General features: G+C 37.6%; 1 protein-coding gene across 1 annotated transcript in view; it reads left to right on the top strand.

Annotated features, from left to right (window-relative positions):
• FBXL17 (F-box and leucine rich repeat protein 17) overlaps positions 1 to 15,319 on the top strand; it is a 525,355-nt gene that overhangs the window by 153,924 nt on the left and 356,112 nt on the right. Inside the window, exon 5 of the mRNA XM_024928895.4 lies at positions 4,313 to 4,420. Within this exon, the coding sequence (XP_024784663.2) occupies positions 4,313 to 4,420 (108 nt within the window). The remainder of the gene's footprint in view (positions 1 to 4,312; positions 4,421 to 15,319) is intronic.

The raw sequence follows: 15,319 nt of genomic DNA, 5'->3' as shown, positions 1-15,319 counted from the left end.
GAATGAACAAAGCGTATAGAGAGGAGAAATGACTTGTTGAAAATCACACAGCTAGTAAGTGGTCCAGTTGGGATTTGAAGCTAGACAGTGAGACTCCAGGGTCCCAGAGAAGCTAGAAGTGAGACTCCAGGGTCCCAGTACCTGCATCCTGTAGTCTATAGTCTGTTTCTTCCAGACCTTCTGCCACAAATCCCTAACTGATCTTCTATCCTTGGGGAGTGGAGCTGGATGCCACCCAAATCTTCAAGGCCCTTTTATTAGTCTCCTAAAACATACCCAAGCCTACTAAGAGTGTTTCTGTATCCTCATGACACAATCTTGTCTTGCTTTCCAGGGCTCTGTTGATGTTAGAGGCTCCTCTGAGCTATCTTATTCTGATTGCTTGAGCTGAAAGAGAAAGACCCAAGAAGCACATTTTCAAACCCCACTTTTTCTCTCTGAATGCTCTGGCCTCTTGGACCTGAGTTTTCTTGTATCCTTAATCCTCATCTGAGTTCTTCTCCTCTCCTCGAAGATGGATATAGGAAAAACTTAATCTTAGACTGAAATTGAGCAGGGTGTTTAACCAACTGACCATGTACTTAACCTCTGTTACCCCTTTTTGTTTTTGATAGTGATTGAGTTTCATTGAAGCTTCCAGCAATTTTAGTGCCTTAAAAATTCTTTGTTAACATAATGCCTTTAGAATGCTAAGTGTCAGGAAAGCCTATTTTAAATTTATCAATGGCACCCTTAGTCTTAATATGCTTAAGCATACTTTACTTTTGAGGGGAGAATTAATCTTTCATCACATGTACCATAGATGCTGTTGGTTTCATTATTTTAGGAAAATGTTCTTATGATTGTTTTAGCATTAATGCTGCTCACATACTTCTTTTTTCCAATATCTGTTCAGCATAGATAAGGAAGATACAAAAAGAGTCACCCATGCTAAAGCTAATGCCAAAGAGATGTAAGTTGCTATTGTTTGAAAAACTAACAAAGATGTTAAATTTGTCGATCTCATCTTGACTGTGAAGAAAGTGAATCTGAAATTAAGCATATGATAGAGAATATTTGGACTTTCTTTTATAAGCTACATCTTTGGGAAACATGAAGAAAATTTAAGCACAATTACAAGAAGATAATTTTGTAAATGGAAATTTTTTTGGAGGTGCGGGAGACAAAAAAGGAATTTTATTCTGCCATTCATTTAAAGCAGGGCTGCTTAGAAATGCAAAACACTGTCAGTGTAACTTCTTTGAAGCACTGGGGGCCTCAAGTTTTCACATGCTTAAGAGTCACTTGGGGGCTTGTTGAAAATACAGTTCCTTGGGCCCCACTCCTTTCAGCTCTGAGTTTTTAATATAATAAAACTTGGGATTGTAATACTCAAGGTATTAGTCATGGTTCTCCACAGAAACAGAACCATTAGGATATTGTCTGTACGTCTGTCTGTATATCTTTCTAGAGATTGTTGTAAGGAATTGGCTTACATGATTATGGAGACTGAGAAGTTCCAAGATCTCCATTTGTCAATCTAGAGTCCCAGGAGAGCCAGTGGTATAGTCTCAGTCCAAGTCTGAAGACCTGAGAAGTACAAAAACTAATGGTGTAAATTCTAGTCCAAGTTTAAAGACCTGAGAACTGGGAGAGCCAATGGTGAAAGTTCCAGTGCAAGTCTGAATCAAAGGCAGAAGAAGACTGATCTCCTACTTGGAAGATAGTCAGGCAGAGAGAGCACCAATTCTCCCTTACACTGACTTTTTGTTCTATTCAGACCTTTGACAGACTAGATGAAGTTTCTCTCCATTGAAGAAGGCAATATGCTTCACTCAGTCTACTGATTGAGCTGTTAATATCGTTCAGAAACTCTCTCACAGGAATACCCAGAATAATGTTTAACCAAATATTTGGGCACCCCATGGCATAGTCAAGTTGATATAGAAAATTAACCATGGTACAGATCAAAGTTGAGTCACTGGTGTAAAAATGTGCCTCCTCCCAGTTCTTTAAAAAAAGACTTCATAAGACACATGAACTATATCAGAAAATAAAGCCACTAGTACAATGACATTTAAAAAATCATATATTAAAATGATACAAATATATCCTTTGTCTAAAAATAAAATAAAGTAGAAGTAAAAGGTATGATGGAGGACATGGAAAGAAGGAAAAAATTCATTTATTTATTTCAATATTTTCTACTAAGTGCCAGGGATTATTCTAGGTGCCGATGGGGAACTAAGTGGTTTTCTGGGTCATAGGACTTTTCAGTGCTAAGACTGAAACTGTCCGAGGCAAATCAGAATGGTTGGTTATTCTATGGGAGAGGGAGGGAAGAGTTATTTTGAGAGGGGAAGAGTGACAAACTAATATGTGAGTAAGTGTGTAATGTGATCAGTAGTGATAAGTGTTATGAAGAAAATCAAAGTGTGGTGAGACACAGAGAGGGACTAGGAGAGTTATTAAGGAGCCATGCAATTAGTTTTGATCACCTAAGGAATGAAGTAAGACGGAAAAGAGAAATGAGCTGAGGACTGAGATGAGGTAGACTCAACCAAGTGACCAAGAGCCAACAGTAAGGAAGGAGGAAAGCCATGATAGTTGATACAAGAAGCAAATGAATTGTTTCCAGAAGAATCATCAATTGTGTCAGATGCTGCTGAAATGCTGGGATAATTGAGATTGACCATTTAATTGATAGGATAGTGACAATGAATGAGAGGGACAAAACCTTGATTACTATGAGATCAAGAGAGAGTGGAAAATGTGTGTATTAGCTTGCTAGGGCTGTTAGAACCAAGTACCACAAACTGAGTGGCTTAAACAATAGAAATTTATGGTGTCACAGTTCTAGAGCCTGGAAGTCCAAGATCAAAGTGTTGGCAGGGCCATGTTTCTTCTAAAGTGCTAGGAAAGGATCTGTTCCAGGCCTCTTGCCTAACTTCTGGCACTCTTTTTGGCAATCTGGTGTGCCTTGGCTTGTGCAGCATAACTGCAGTCTTCACATGGCATTCTCCCTGTGTGTGCATCTCTGCTCCGCCAGTTATATTGAATTGGGAGCCCACTCCACTCCCGTACAACTTCATCCTAAATTAACTATTTACTTCACTATTGGAAATAGCTGCCCCATTTCCAAATAAGATCACATTCTGAGGTAGTGAGGGTTAAGATTTCAAAATATGAATCTTAAGGAGACATAATTCAACCCATAAAAATGTAGTATATCCATACAATGGAATATTTTTCAGCCTTGAAAAGTAAGGAAATTCCAACACATATTACAACATGGATGAACCTTGAAAACATTATGCTAAGTGAAAGAAGCCAGTCATAAATGGTCACAAACTGGTAGTTCTTTTTATATAAAGTGTTCAGAATAGGAAAATCTAGATTGCCAGGCTTGGAGATAGTGGGAAATAGGGGAATGACTGTTAATGGGCATGGGGTCTTTGGGGGGTGGTGAACATGTTCTGGAATTAGATATCGGTAATGGTGCATAACCTTGAGAATATACTGAACTGTACTCTTTGAAAGGGTGAATTTTATGGTATGTGAATTAAATGTCAATAAAAAAATATATATTGGTTGGGTGTGATTGCTTACCCCTGTAATCCCAGCACTTTGGGAGGCCAAGGAGGCTGGATCACTTAAGGTCAGGAGTTTGAGACCAGCCTGGCCAACATGGTGAAACCCCGTCTCCACTAAAAATACAAAACAAAACACAACAACAACAACAACAAAACCCAAAAAAAACTAGTTGGGTGTGGTGATGCATGCCTGTAGTCCCAGCTACTTGGGAGGCTGAGGCAGGAGAATCAGTTGAACCTGGGAGGCGGAGGTTGCAGTGAGTCGAGATTGTGCCACTGCACTCCATCCTGGGCAACACAGTGAGTCTCTGTCAAAACAAAACAAAACAAAACAAAACAAAAAACCCGAAAACAAACCAACCATATATGTGTGTGTTTGTGTGTGTGTGTGTGTGTGTGTGTGTGTGTGTGTGTATATACATATACATATACATGTACATATACATATACATATACATACACACACCCAGGGAGGGGAGAAGGTAAAGAATTGGAGGTAGCCAGTGTCAACATCTCTGAAGAAGTATAAAAACATGGGGTGATAAGAAGTGGATGTAGGGTCAAGAGACGACTTTTAAAAATACAGGAATATTATAGCATGTTTGTATGCTGATTCAAATGATCTAACAGGGCAGGAAATAGTAATGATGCAAGGTGGGGCTGAGAGAATTTTCAGGAGCCAAATCCTTGAGTTCACTGGACTATTACCTTGAATAACTTCATCCATGTCTTTTCCCTAGGTGACAGATCAGTCAGTGAAAGCATTTGCTGAACACTGTCCTGAGCTTCAATATGTAGGCTTCATGGGTTGTTCAGTCACTTCTAAAGGAGTCATTCACCTAACCAAGGTAGGTACTATGGCTGCTTTTCCTTGGTATTTTTGAGTATCATACAGGTGATGAGCCCTAAATTGTTTAATTTACTTGAATAAGGGACAGTCAGACCATTATAGAAGCCTACTAATGTTTGATAAAAGTTAAAATGAGTTGAAGAAAGCAATACCAAACTTATCCTTTCTGAAATGGAATACTCATTTAAACAAGAAGCTTTTTGCTTTTTCATTGCTAATGGCTATGAAATATATATCAAAGAAATATATATGAAAATAATCATTTAAATGTTAATATATTGTGCTTAGAAGATATTTTGATTGAATTTTAAGTGCTCATATATCACTAGATCCTATGAGTATTTGGCTTTAAAAAGTGAATATGGTCAGTGCATATTATCAAGCTGAATATGTAAGATGAAAAGAGAGGTGAATATATGACAAAAATTTACATTGTGGCTCAGAGAGTTCAATAATATAACAATTATATGAAATTTCATATTTTTAGAAATGATCAAACTGCCAGTTCTTTAGTAATCTCTCACTGATTTGTCATCTCTACTGCGATGTGTCATCTCTACTGCTTTCCAGAGCTTTTAAATAATTAAAAGCCAATTCTTACATTTGTGTAATGGAAAAACTGGCTACTATAAAATTTACCTATGTGTTATCTGAAATTTGTTACTGTATAAATTTCAGTTCTATCCTATAGTACTTAGGAAAATGAATGTGATTCTTGCCTTTTCCGACTTATTATAGCTGAGCAACCTTTTCCTTCAACCTTCCTTCATTTCACAACTATTAGAAAGTTGCTGTATTGGCAACACAATGATGAAAAAAACCAGGTAAGATCCCAGGTCTCTTTCAGTTTGATGTCTTCAGATCTCTTTGAGCTTATAGTTTAATGGGAAATAATGTCTTTCTTTACTCCCTAGGAAAAGAGCAAATGTTTATTAGTTACCTAGGACTATGGTAGGATCACACAGTGAATAGGACCCTGGGCGCCATTATAACCTCAGATTGGATTATTGGGTCTATCACTTAGCTAAGTGGGAAAATTATTTTTTAGGGTATTAAATAAGGTAATATTTATAAGGTACTTGATTCAGAATAGAGACCACAGTAAATGCTAAGTAAATTTTAGCTATTAATATTAAAACAGATGCGGGCCAGGCGCAATGGATCACTCCTGTAATCCTAGCACTTTGGGAGGCCGAGGCAGGTGAATCACTTGAGGCCAGGAGTCTGAGATCAGCCTGGCCAACGTGGTGAAACTCCATCTCTACTAAAAGACAAAAATTAGCTGGGCGTGGTGGTGTGGTGGCTGTAATCCCAGCTACTTGGGAGGCTGAGATGGGAGAATTGCTTAAACCCGGGAGGCGGAGGTTGCAGTGAGCCAAGATTGCGCCACTGCACTCCAGCCTGGGCGACAGATGAGACTCCGTCTCAAAAAAAAAAAAGATGCCATAGTATCTAAATTGCTAGAAAATTAGTACAAAGTTTGATTTTAAGAAATCAAATCACTATTCTAGTATAGTGTATCTGAAAGAGAGCCTGTGGTTGTACTATGTCTTAAAGGACTGATTAGCTTTAATTTTATTGTGAGGATCAGAGCCTAAAGCTAGAGGAGAGGATAGGCCTGTTATTCTCAATTATTGCTATATCAGAACATCTTAGTGTAACCAAGACCATATGTAACCATAATTTTTAATTCATTTCCTATAACCTTGGCCTGAACATCTTGGTAGATGAATGTTTTTCTAGTCACATCTAATGCTGTTTATGGTGTAGAGTAAAAATGCCTTTGGTTGAACAGATTGTGCACAACAAGTGTTGTGATGGCCATATGTGGGCTTTTTATGATTACTTGAAATTGTACTCATTAAAGACAAAACAAGACTTATTAGATCAGTAAGTGCTTCCCTCAGCATTTTGAGATGGCCAAAAATTATGGTACACTGGTACTTAAAAGATCACAATTATTCTCTGTGATAAAACACAGCTACAGCAAATGTCTGCATTGGAAAGCTCAATTTGCTGAAATGGTTCTTCTGAAGATTTTAGGCAAGGATTGCTGGTTTGGTCTATCAACAATCAGAATCTATTGGACTTGTATTACAGTTAGTCCTCAAAGTTTTGAGGAACATCTTTGTTCTTCAACAGAGCCTTTTCTTTGATGAGAAAACTGGTGTGTACAACTAAGCAATGAATGTTGCTTAGTTTTTTGGATTCAAGCAAAGGCAAAAGAGGACATTTTATACATGCATCGGTTCTGCAAAGCTATTTTAGCTATTTTAATTGGTTTATCTCTTGAAAACCAAGGGTAGACTCAGTTTTTAATAAAATTAATGCTTTTTATTTTATGATGTTTGCATTCTGGCAGTGTTTTCATACTGGTTACTAAGACATTCACAAAAATGTTTGTAATCATATAAACACCCCTTAAAAAGTTGTGTTTTCCTTATCATCATAGTACATAGTAAATAATCAAGAGGATGTGAGATATAGAGTGTTAAGAGTTATCAGCCTAAATATGTTTTTACATGCTTTAGAAAATCTCTTTAACACATGATGTCACTAAATCCCTGGCTTTCTAAGTTTGCTAAGAGAGAGGCAAAGAGCATAAAATTTCTGTACCTTAGTTTCCTGTCTTTGAAATTATGTGCCTGTATTAGATGATCTGTCTTCAGATCTGCAATTTCTTGCACCCTGAAGAATCTATGAATTTAGGAATTATTGGCCTAGAAGGGACTGTTAGGGGCTCTCATGGAAACTAAGAAATATCAAGTCTAATTTAGTAGGTTAGAAGGGAAAATTGGGGATTTGTGACATCTTGATTTTTAAATCAAGGGCAAGAAAACAGAGGATTGGGAATAGATGGAAGGACATTGATATCCTCTTGTGGTCCCTTTGATTTAATTTTATTTTGATTTTCTCAGGCTTGACTGGATTCCCGTTTACTTTGTAATATTTACTGATGACACGCCATTATTACTTAGATTCTGCTAATCTCAAGCAATATTGGGATAAGAAGCCTTTCTAAGCTGCTATGACTGTGTAAATGAGAGTCCAGAATAACCAGACTGAATGCACACAGGTTGATAAGATAAAGTCATATTTATGGGACTGTTTGGAAACTTAGAGGTCTATATTTAGGAAGCAAAGATAAGAATTTTTGAGGTCTACATTTAACAGTTAAGAGTATTAGTGACTTGTATGTGGGAGAATTGGGTCTACTCTAACACAAGTGTGTTCTTTTCATTGTAGTGTACCTGTTATATAAATATAAAATCTGTATATCTTGCTCTCTCTCCCACTTTTAAAAACAAGTTCAGCAAATGCAAATATATAGTTACCTTCAGTGTTTAGACTGTGGGACCTGCATGTCATTTGCCACTAAAGAGACTAGAAGGAACATGTCGAAGGACCCAAAAGCCAACGTGAAATGGCTCCTACTGACTTAGGCTGGGATATTTTGAGCATTGAAAAGGAAGATTCTGCAATGAATTAAAAGAAATAAAATATATAAAAATGGGTTTATAATGATATAAGCAAAACGAAACTGGACTTCTTCCAGCTTAGGTGGCGTAACAGGGGCCAAATTTACTCTTTCCTGAAACAACTTTAAAAAAACAGACAAAATATAGGAAACAATGGTTTTTAAGACACTGGATATCAGGCAACCAAGGACAATGATCCCTATGATACGGGAAACAAGCAGGAGGAGCTCTGTGATTGTCTCAGTTTAGTGCATTGAAAGAGTTTCCAGACTGCAGCACAGGTTGGGGGGTAACTCAGGTAACACACAGCAGACTGTCTGAGTTGACAAAACAGAACAGAATGGCCAGGGAGACCAAAACAGCCAGATTTCAGAGGACTGAATACTGGAGTGGAGAGAACTGCATAGAAGAATCCCAGGGATTTGTGGATGACCCTCCTTGTGCATTCAATCCTAAATAACCCATGAGTAAAGACAAAATCAAAAGAGAAATTAGAAAGTATTTTGAAATGAATGAAAATGAAAACACAATGTATCAGATTTAGTGTGATGCTACTAAAGTACTACTTAGATAAAAATAATGAAACAAATACCAATATGAGAAAAAAGAAAGATTTCGAATCATGACTTCAACTTCCATTTTATGAAATTTGAGAAAGAAGAGCAAATTAAATCCAAAGTAAGCAAAAAAAAAAAAAAGGAAATAGTAAAGATCAAAGAGGAAATCAATGAAATGGAAAGCAAAAAGAAGAGAGGAAATTAATGAAACCAGAAGCTAGTGATTTGATAAGATAGATAAAACTGATAAATCTCTAGTCACACTGATCAAAAAAAACTTGCCAGTGTTATAGCTCAGAGGGTTGACAAAACTACAGATACTACAGGCATTAAAAGGATAACAAGGTTATATTATGAACATCTTTTTTTTTATTTTAATTTTTGAGATAGAGTTTCAATCTTGTTGCCCAGGCTGGAGTGTAATGGGATCTTGGCTCACTGCAACCTCCACCTCTCGGGTTCAAGCAATTCTCCTGCCTCAGCCTCCCAAATATCTGGGACTACAGGCGCCCACCACCACGCCCGGCTAATTTTTTGTATTTTTAATAGAGACAGGGTTTCACCATGTTAGCCAGGCTGGTTTCGAACTCCTGACCTCAGGTGATCCACCCATGTCAGCCTCTCAAAGTGCTGAGATTACAGGCGTGAGCAACCACATCCAGCCAGTGGACATCTTTAGGCCTATCAATTCAACAATTTAGATGAAATGGAAAATTTATTTGAAAAACACTAACTACCAAAGCTCACTTAAGAAGAAATAGATAACTTGAATACCCCTGTATTTCTTAAAGAAATTGCTTCTGTAGTTAAAAATTTTCCAATACTCCCATCCCAGATGACTTCACTGTTGAATTTTGCCAAATATTTAAGAAAGAAATAATACCAATTCAACACAAGTCTTCTAGAAAAGAGACTATTATTACCCACATTTTAAAAACTTGATAAAGACACTCTAAGTGAAGAAAATTGAACATCACTATCTTTCATGAATATAGGTTCAAAAATTGTAAACAAAAGTTTGGAAAATCATGTCTAACACTATTTTAAAAGGATAATTATGTCATGACCTAATGAGAGTTTATCCCAGAAAAGCAAAGTTGATTAGGCACTCAAAATAAATCAAAGCTAGGAAATCAATACACAAAAATCCATTGTATCTGTATAGCAAAGGAAACAACAGAGTGAAAAGACAACCTATGGAATGGAAGAAAGTATTTCCAAACCATATATCTGATAAGGAGTTACTATCCAAAATATATAAGGAACTCGACTCAATAGTAAGAAAACAAATAACCTGACTGAAAACTGGGCAAGGTACCCAAATAGACATTTTTCAAAAAGAGACATACATGTGGCCAGCAAGTATATGAAAAAAAATGCTCAGTGTCACTAATCATCAGAGAAATGCAAATTAAAACCACAATGAGATATCACCTTACACTTGTTAGAATGGCTGTTATTAAAAAGGGGAAAGATAACAAGTTTTGGTGAGGATGTAGGAAAAGGGGAGCTCTTGAACATTCTTGGTAGAAATGTAAATTAGTATAGCCATTGTAGAACACAGTATGGAAGTGACTCAAAAAAATAAAAAATAAAACTGCCATATGAGCCAGCAATAGTACTGCTGGGTATGTATCCAAAGGATATAAAATCAGTATGTTGAAGAGATGTCTGCACTCTTACTTTCATTGCAGCACTATTCATAGGAGCCAAAGTTGATATGGAATGTCCATTAAAGGATATATGGATAAAGAAAATGTAGGCCAGGCGCGGTGGCTCACACCTGTAATCTCAGCACTTTGGGCGAGCGGATCACGAGGTCAGGAGTTTGAGACCATCCTGGCTAACATGGTGAAACCCCATCTCTACTAAAAAAATATAAAAAAATTAGATGGGCATGGTAGCAGGCACCTATAGTCCCAGCTACTCTGGAGGCTGAGGCAGGAGAATGGCGTGAACCCGGGAGGTGGAGCTTGCAGTGGCCACTGCACTCCAGCCTAGGTGACAGAGTGAGACTCTGTCTCAAAAAAAAAAAAGAAAAAAAAATAGAAAATATGGTATATACACACAATGGAATACTATTCAGCCTTAAAAACAAGGAAATTTCTGTCATTTGCAACAACATGGATGAACCTGGAGGGAGATTATGTTAAGTAAAATAAGCCAGGCACAGAAAGACAAATACTGCATGATCTTCTTACATGTGGAATCTAACGAAGTCAGACTCATAGAATCAGATTAGCATGGTGGTTACCAGATGCTGAAGGGAGGAAAAGGATTGAGGAGGTGCTGGTTGAAGAATACAAAATTTCAGTTAGGGAGCAAGAGTAAGCTCAAGAGATCTATAGTACATCATAGACTGTAGACTGTAGACTGTAGTACATATAGTACATAGTACATATAGTACATATTTACTATAGTAAGTAACTATATTGTATACTTGAAAATTGCTGAGAGAATAAATTTTAAGTGGTCGACCACAAATAATATAATATTGAAACAATGTTGAAATGGAAAGCAAAAAGAAGAGAGGAAATTAATGAAACCAAAAGCTAGCGATTTGATAAGATAGATAAAATTGATAAATCTCTAGTCACACTGATCAAAAAAAAAGTTGCCAGTGTTACAGCTCAGAGGGTTGAGAAAACTACAGATACTATAGGTATTAAAAGGATGACAAGCGTATATATTGTTTCAATATAATATCGAAACAAACTTTTGTTGTCTGAGATAATGCTGGGAGTTCTTGTCCTACCTCCAAGACTATTAAGGAGCATGGTCAAAGGTGAGGTTAGAGCGAAAGTTTAATAAGCAAAAGAAGAAAGCTCTCTGCCAGCAGAGAGGGGGTCCGGAATGGGAGTATCCACTGTGGGGCTGGGGTCCAGGGTTTTTATGGACTGGGAAGGGGAAGGAATGTGCTTAGTCTGCAGGCTGTCTTGGCGAATGCGTGACTCAGCTTGGCCTGGGAACAATCGGGCTGAGGTGATGATTCATAGAGGCCAGACTTACAGTCCAAATAAAGGAAAGTAGAGTGCCTACTGGAACCCACCGGAGCCCACTGTGCCCATGCCCACAAAAGGAGAAGAAACTTTTTCTGGGATCCCACTGACTATACAAAGGACAAAGGCATTTCTGTGCCTGGCCTTGTTCCCTTATCTGAGTTAGCTGGAGGTTTGTGCAAGTTTTTATCCAAATGGGCTGGAGGTTTTTCTATCTGCGCAGCCGTGGGCATGTCTCTAGGTACAACACCCCGTGCTAGTTCCCTTGTTGGTACCTGCCGCTTGAATTTTTTCTCAGGCTGCTTTTTATGTTATGTGGGGATGAGGCACTGACCCACAGGCGGGGGCCTCTCTGGGACCCTTCCCTTGTTATCTACCTAAGGCAAGCTAACTAACTCCTTTCAGTATATGAGGTAAGGCATATATTAATTATCTTGATCTGGCCACTCCACAATGTATACTTATATCAAAACATCATGCTGTACACCATAAATATATACAAATTTTGTCAGTTAAAAAAATTAAAAAGACTTTGAAAAGAAGCATTAAAAAGTTATAATTTTATATGCTGGCAATGAATAATCTGCAAATGAAATAAAAAACCTTTCATTTACATTATTATCAAAAATAATAAAACATTTATAAGTACATTTAACCAAGGATCACTGAAACCCACAAACATTACCGAAAGGAATTAAAGAAGACCTACATAATGAAAAGGCATCCACTATTCATCTTAAAATACTTAATATTGTTAAGATGGCAGTATTATTCAAAGCACTTTATAGAGTCAATGGAATCTCTGTAAAAATCTCAGCAGCTTTTTTTAATGGAAAATCTGATATTGAAATTATTATTGAATTGCAGGACAACTCAAGAGCCGTAACTATCTCAAAAAAAGAAAAACAGTGTTGGAGGACTCATATGTCCCAACTTTAAAACTTACTACAGAGCTATAAGAACCAAAACAGTATGGTACTGATGTAAGGATAGACACGTAAGTCAATGGAAAAGGATTGAGCGTCCAGAAATAAACTCACACATCTATGTCCTATTAATATTTGAAAGGGTGCTAAAACCATTCAATGAGAAAAGAAGAGTCTCTTAAGCACATGGTGCAAGGATATCTGGATATCCGTATCCAAAAGAGTGAAACTAGACCTCTACCTCAGACCATATATAAAAATTAACTATAACATGGTTCAAAGACCTAAATGTAGGAGTTAAAACTATGAAACATGTAGAAGAAAATGTGGGAGAAATCTTCATGACCTTGAATTCAGTAATGGATTCTTAGATATGACACCAAAAGCATGAGCAACAGAAGAAGAAAAAGGTAAATTGTACTTTATCACAATTAAAAATTCAAAGGATACTCTCAAGAAATTGAAGAGGCAATCGACAGAATAAGAAAAAATATTTGCAAATCACATATCTGGTAAGTGTCTTGAATATATAAATAACTCATATCTTAGCAACAAAAAGACAGCCTAATTTTTTTAAATGTGCAAAAGACTTGAATAGATATTTCTCCAGAGAAGATATACTTGGCTGCCAAGCACATGAAAAGCTGCTCAACATTATTAGTTATGCAAATGACTGGGAAATGCAAATTGGAAACCCCAGTGAGGTACAGCTTCGCACCTACTAGGATGGTTGTAATAAAAAATGTGGACAACAGCAAGTGTTGACAAAGAAGTGGAGAAATTAGAACCCTTGTACATTAATGGTGGGGATATAAAATTATGCAGTTGCTATGGAAAACAGTTTGGCAGTTCCTGACAAGTTTAAATACAGAATTATCATATGATCCAGAAATTTCAGTCCTAAGTATAGAATCAAAATAATTAAAAACAGGATTCAAAGAGAAACTTGTACATGAATGCCCATAGCAGCAATATACACAACAGCTAAAATGTGGAAACAATGTAAATGCCTATCATCTCATGTATGTATAAGCAGAATGTGGTATATTCATACAGAGGAATATTATTCAGCCATGAAAAAGAATGATGTTCTGAAATATGCTATAATATGGCTGTAACATGGCCTTGGAAGCATTATGATAAAGAGGATAGCTACAAAGGCTATTTTTCTATATGATTTGTTTATATGAAATGTCCAGAATATGCCCATGTATACTGGGTTTCTTTTCAGTCTAATGAAAATGTTCTGAAATTAGATATTGGTGATGGTTGCACAAGTCACTCAATGTACTAAAAACCATTGAACTGTACAATTTATGAGGATGACTTTTGTAGGAAATAAATTTTATATCAATAAAAAAGTTCTAGAAGAACAGATAGGAGAAAACTTTTGTGATCTTGGGTTAGACAAAGATTTCTAAAATAGGATACCAAAAGCCTGATCAAAATTAATAAATCGGGCCAGGTGCGGTGGCTCGTGCCTGTAATCCCAGCACTTTGGGAGGTTGAGGTGGGCAGATCACGAGGTCAGGAGTTTGAGACCAGCATGGCGAATATGGTGAAATGCTGTCTCTACTAAAAATATTAAAAAAAATTAGCTGGGTGCAGTGGCATGTGCCTCTTGTCCCAGTTACTCGGGAGGCTGAGGCAGGAGAATCTCTTGAACCCGGGAGGTGGAGGTTGCAGTGAGCCAAGATTGAGCCACTGCATTCTGGCCTGGGCGACAGAGTGAGACTCTGTCTCAAAAAAAAAAAGTCAATTAATAAATTTACTAATTAATAAATTACACTTTATGAAAATTAAAATATTCTACTCTTTGACATATACAGTAGTTCCCCCTTATCCTCGTGGGATATATTCCACAACCCCCAGTGGATGTCTTAAACCATGGATAGTACCAAGCCTTTTGTATGCTATGATTTTTCTTACCCATTCATACCTATGATAAAGTTTAATTCATCAACTAGGCACAATATGAGATTAATAACAATAACTAATAATAAAATAGAACAATTATAACAATATGCTGTTATAAAAGTGATGTGAGTGTGGTCTCCCCACCCCTTCAAAATATCTTCTGGAACTGTACCTTGGGTAACTGGTACCACTCGTGGAAAGTGAAACTGCAGATAGGGGAGAGGGACTCCTGTACTGTTAAGGAGACAAGCCCCAGATTGGGAAAAATAATTGAAAACTGCATATCTGATAAACTATGTCTAGAATATATTAAGAACTGTCAAAACTAAGTAAGAAAATAAGCACATGAAAAGATGTTCAGTAGCATTAGGGATTAGGGACATGCAAATTAAAACTATATTAAAATACCACCACACACGTATTAGATTGGCTAATGTTAAAAACACTTGCCATAGATTGCTGGCAAGATGGCTGAATAGGAACAGCTCTGGTCTGCAGCTCCCAGCGAAAATGATGGAGAAAGCAGGTGATTTCTGCATTTCCAACTGAGTCTCATTGGGACTGGTTGGACAGTGGCTGCAGCCCATGGAGGGCAAGCTGAAGCAGGGTGGGGCATTGCCTCACCCAGGAAGCGCAAGGGATTGGGGAATTTTCTCCCCTACCCAGCGGAAGCCATGAGGGTCTGAGCCTGAGGAACTCCAGCACAGATACTGCGCTTGTCCCATGGTCTTTGCAATCTTCAAAACAGGAGATTCCCTGCGGTGCCTATGCCACCAGGGCTCTGGGTTTCAAGCACAAAACTGGGCGGCCATTTGGGCAGACACCGAACTAACTGCAGGAGTTCTTTTTTTCCATGCCTCAGTGGGGCCTGGAACACCAGCAAGACAGAACCATTCACTCCCCTGGAAAGGAGTGCTGAAGCCAGGGAGCCAAGTGGTCTGGCTTGGTGGGTCCCACCCCCATGGAGCCCAGCAAACTAAGATCCCCTGACTTGAAATTCTCACTGTCAGCACAGCAGC

This window comes from Pan paniscus, chromosome 4 (genome assembly GCF_029289425.2).
Source record: "Pan paniscus chromosome 4, NHGRI_mPanPan1-v2.0_pri, whole genome shotgun sequence".
NCBI classification, from domain to species: domain Eukaryota; kingdom Metazoa; phylum Chordata; class Mammalia; order Primates; family Hominidae; genus Pan; species Pan paniscus.
This window is presented reverse-complemented; position numbering and strand designations above follow the sequence as displayed.